This window comes from Pyxicephalus adspersus, chromosome 3 (genome assembly GCF_032062135.1).
Source record: "Pyxicephalus adspersus chromosome 3, UCB_Pads_2.0, whole genome shotgun sequence".
Taxonomy (NCBI): domain Eukaryota; kingdom Metazoa; phylum Chordata; class Amphibia; order Anura; family Pyxicephalidae; genus Pyxicephalus; species Pyxicephalus adspersus.
Genome location: NC_092860.1, coordinates 928159 through 933184, shown reverse-complemented (window position 1 = coordinate 933184; position 5026 = coordinate 928159). Strand labels below are relative to the sequence as shown.

The 5026-nt window shown below is 42.9% G+C and overlaps 2 protein-coding genes across 2 annotated transcripts in view; both read left to right on the top strand.

Moving 5' to 3' along the window:
• The window catches only part of LOC140325453 (uncharacterized), a 38097-nt gene that overhangs the window by 7998 nt on the left and 25073 nt on the right, over positions 1 to 5026 (top strand). The gene's annotated exons all lie outside the window — the stretch shown is intronic.
• On the top strand, positions 51 to 3630 carry LOC140325452 (uncharacterized). The gene is made up of 2 exons (XM_072403287.1): positions 51 to 373; positions 2086 to 3630. Exons 1-2 carry the CDS (start codon positions 361 to 363, stop codon positions 2688 to 2690), a joined length of 618 nt encoding a protein of 205 aa, XP_072259388.1. The 5' UTR covers positions 51 to 360; the 3' UTR covers positions 2691 to 3630.

Genomic DNA, 5026 nt, shown 5'->3' with positions numbered 1-5026 from the left:
GTCTTAGTCCATTTCTTAAGAAGCGGCTGTTTTGCTTTTGTTCAGCCACTGCAAGAATTCCCCAGCTGGATGGCCAGGCTGCTGCCCCGTCACTTTCTGTGGTTCCTTCTTTCATCTTCCTTGTCCTGTATGGACGTACAGACTGGTGGAAGAAACCACAGCTCAGCAGGAATTATATCCCGGGATACTTTTAATGCAAATGTTCTGTTCTGTGTAACTTAATGCATGGTCTGGTTGCAATATTTTTTTTTTCTGTATATAATATGTGTGGAGAGCGGAAGGTTTTGACGCTTTGTTCACATTGCAGATGATTTCGAGGAGGACGCGGATATAACTGATGATCATTTCTTTCAACTCCTGATGAGGTCACAAGGTAAAAACAAATGTTTGTCTTGCCTTAAGATGCAAAGAAGAAGATTGTTACATTTATTGTTTAGGGTTTGGTCTGGTTCACTATAGACGTAAGATGTGATTGGCCAAAAGTGCTAAATATTCACCATTTAGTGCCGATGTGCAGTGTATTCATCTGGCACTCTTATTCAGTGATGCACTGCTGTGATTTGTAGTTCCCCCTTCTCTCCTTACCCAGTCACAGAATATGAGGTGCTGTCTGATTGACCAAGGACAGTGTGCATCACAGAATGAGAGACGGTAGCACCAGTGGCAGAAAAAGGAAATAGTTGTTGGTGCCGGCCATGCCATAGTGATCTTAGCAATGAGTGGATTAGATTTCACACAATGCCACAGACGCCCTTCTAGATAGCAGACACAGATTGCCCCATGTAGGAAAAGATACACCACCAATACAATCTGAAAACCTCCATATTGCAGTCATGCAGTGCGTCTCTAAGCTGTAATTGAATAATAAATAAAACAATAAAATATTATTACTATGATTAGTCTGTACAAATGACTTACCTTACGTGGGAAAACTTTTGCTTTAGGTTGGTCACATACCTAAACATCCTAGCCACTTAGGCTGCATATACACATTCAATAATTGTCGTTAGAAAAGGATCTTTCACAATCCTTTCCAATGACAAAGGACTGAGCCTTTCTGCTCTATGGAGAGGGGGGAGGGGGAGAATGACGTAGCGGCACCCCGGTGTGCTCTCCCCTTCGCTTGTATTGCGGTAATTCATGGATCCTCCAGGACGTCGTGTGTAGGTAGCCTTAGTCTTATGATCTTTTAAATCATATTCTCAGGTAGCCTGAACTCTGTTCCTTCACTTTACCAGAGATCACATGACCAATTACTAAACTTTTGGAGATGGGATCAGCACTGGTGGAAGCCTGAAGCAATTTTTTTCTCCAGGAAAGATAGCCATATTAATGCATCATGCTACCACATAGTAAGTCAGGTTGAAAAAAGACAAGTCTATGAAGTTCAACTACTAGGGAAATAAACATATCCCAGATTAAACCCTATGGACATAGTTGATTCAAAGGAAGGTAAAAAAATCCCTTTTTCGTAAAGCAATCTATAGAACTTGCTGAAACTACTTCCTGAGGGAGCCGATTCCACATTTTCACACACCTTACAGTGAAGAATCCCTTCCTTATCCGGGGCTTAAACTTCTTTTCTTCCAGACACAAAGAGCGCCCCCTTGTGCTTTGTAACAATCTTAAACTTATTAATTAGGAAGAGAGTTCTCTATATGGACCAATGGAAAAGAGAAGGGAATGTGGAGCAAAGAAACTTCACAAAGGATAGGGGGAGGAGTTAGAGGTGAGAAAGGGGGGTGTTTTGTAGTCTAGCAGAGGAACAACACTGCTTGGGATTTCAGTGCAGCAGGAGGTTGTGTTGTCCTCTCACAAGTAGATAGGAGTCATTTCTGGCAGATAATCAGAGATTTTCGGAATTGTTAAATCTGTAAAGGAATATAATATGAAGAAATGTATCTGTATTGGTAGCCATGTACTGATTATATATTTTTATTAGTTGGCTCTGAAATAGAAAGGATTTTTTAGTGTTCGAGCAAATTTAAGCAACCTTTTTTCTCTAAATCATCTTTAGGTTTAAAATATTTGTTATGTTGCCCTCTGCCCCAGCAGTAATTTCATTATCATTGTGTTCTCCAACAGAAGAAGAATATTTCAGTGAAGAGGAGGAGCAGGAAGATGAAAATACTACAAAGAGGAAAAGTTCCCCTGAATGGATGCCAGGGAGCGATTCTTCAGACTCGGCAGAGGAGGAGGAGGAGGAAAGCGATGACCCGGGGCGTCCCAGATCCCAGAGCAGGGCGGCTCCTGTGTTGGAAGAGCTGCAATATGACTGTGATGCCTGTGGGGAACATCTGACATCTAAAGGGGACCTGATAAGGCACAAAGCTGTAAATCACGCCGTCAAACGCTATCCGTGCCCCATCTGTGGCATCCAATACGACTATAAATCTCAGTTTATCATCCATCAAAGGGCCCACACTGGAGAGAAACCCTTTGTGTGCCAGGAATGTGGGGCCAAGTTTGGTCACAAGAGCAGCTACCTTGTCCATGAAAGGCGACACAAAAAAGGAAAGACCATCGAATGTGAAAAATGTGACCGGCGCTTTGACAAGCATTGCGAGATGATCAAACACATGAAACGGACGCATGGCCAGAAAAAACGTTACAAGTGTCGCAAATGCTGCAAGCGGTATACAAGCCGTTCAGCGTTAATGAGGCACAAATTGACCCATGAAGATGAATGACGGTGACTTCTAGCACTGTGAGCATTACAATGAGACTTAGCAAATGCCAGCTCTTTATCGGCATGTTACAGACGGAAACACAGAAGTGTGTCAACCAATAACCTGTACATGGGATGTTGGGTTGGGTTTGTGTGTTCTGCTCAGAGGTTTCATGTGAGCATTTTTACATTCCTCCTCCACATTCTTCTGTTCTGCTTGGTACACATTCACTCATACAGGAAAGTGAATCTCTTGTGACTTTTTTAATATTAAGTGATATAGACAGGTAACAGCCGCTCCTCCGATCTATTGAAAGAAGCGCAGGCGCACTTAGGCTGGTATCGTTGTCGGCACTCCATTGCTCTTACAGATTGTGCTGTCACTGCCAGGTGGGAATGAGCTCCATCCAATCCCACTGTAATAAAGGGGAGCACTGATGTGCGAGTGACAATCTCCACACCCGACCACTGCGAGAGGGGTTGTGGCTGCAGGTTGTGGTCAGATGTAGTCAGCTGCACCAAAGCAATGTTACTGCATGTTTTACATTCTACCCATGAAGGTATCTGGCATACTCAAAAATGTTTCATATATTTATATACACTGCTCAAAAAAATGAGGGGAGACTGAAAGCACTTGTAGCAGATTGTAAGACTGAAATGTCTGAACTCCAACACCACTGCACCAGTGTGAGGCCCATAACAGTGATCAGAGTACCATGCCATGCGGCCTTCCAAAGCCAAACCCCCCCACCCCAGACCATCACTGACCCACTTATAAACTGGTCATGTCGGATGAAATTGCAGGAAGCATATTGTGCATTGTGAGGTTTTCAGACACTTTTTTCATGTCTTTGACATGTCAGTGGCCGACCTTCCGATTTTGGAGTTCTGTGGCCAGTGTCAATTGATACGCGAAGGTCCCTCTTCCTGTACGTCGGGCCCACATACCACCCTAATGGAGTGTGTTCAGCTCCCCTCCAGCATAGGACATACACTGAGCCCAGCTCCCCTCCAGCACAGGGTATACACTGAGCCATGCTTCCTAATACAAAATGGTCATTGCCCTCCTACACCATACAGCATACACTGAGAGAGCTGCTCCAATACATGATGAACATGGAGAGCTTCTCTCCTGCAATACACAAACACTGAGCGCTGCTCTCCCATCATAAATCACTCTAATTGGGCAGAGGTGCACACTGAGAATTTTGTTTAGTTTTTGATTGTTTTTTTATAACAAACTTTGGATTTAGCACTGAAATATTAACCCTGGAATTTGTAGATTTCTTCTGTAAAGTGGGTGTTCCTAGTTTTTAATAAAAATTCTACAATTTAAATTTGCTTTCTTGTTTTTCCCAGAATATTCTTTGTATATACAATACGGGTAAAGAAGAACAAATTTCCCCTGCCGCTGCTTTGTTTTCCTTGTACACAGAAGGAGATCATACTTTCCCCAGTCCTATACTATGCTATTGTATGGAATAATGGGGAAGGTGTGGTCCCATTCTGTATCTCCATTGAACAGATTTTCCTCACTTCCTGTTCTGTCCGGCAGCTGTTACCTGGGCAGAACATGAAGATAAATCTCCCCAACAGGCAGCAATCACAGAAGAAGGAAGAGAGAAGAACTTCCCATCGAGGGAGACTGCGGTTCCTCTATTTCTGATCTTCATCCATAACTGAGAAGAATATTTGGGCTGCAGTTGAGATTTTAAAGTGAATTGGTAATATATGGGAAAAATGGTTCTGTTCATGGAGGAACCGGCAAACGCCATAACGCAGATAATGTTCTGGCCGAGATTCCAACCTGAGACCCAGCACTGCATAGACTGGAGTGTTAACCACTGAGCCACCGTGCTGCCCGCTTTATTTGGGCACAGTCTGCTTTGCTGTATTCACACCTGCTGGCAAAGGGAACATGCTGACAGGAGGAGAGAGAGAAGTGATTACAGTGTATAAGTCTTGCTTAATTTTCACTCTACAGCTGGTTATGCACTAGTAGATTTGTCCTGAAATTATTATTAATATTATTAAACAGGAATTATTTGGCACCAACATATTAAACAGAGCTGTACATTAATGTGGGAGGTGGGAAATTAAATTTGGAATTGCTGAGATAACAAAGCAGGGAAATTCTCCATGCCGGATGATCCACCATATACAACAAAATGCTTTTGTACAGCTCCCCCTGCACAGGATATAACCCAACCGAGCAATATGGCTGCTACAGCCCTTACTGGTATATTTTATGTTTATTCTCAGTTGTGGAAATAGTTTTGTTTCATATTATCAGCCTATAATTCTATAACTTGTCTCTGCAGACAGATACCACACAGAAATGCTTTGTCCTCGGCTGTC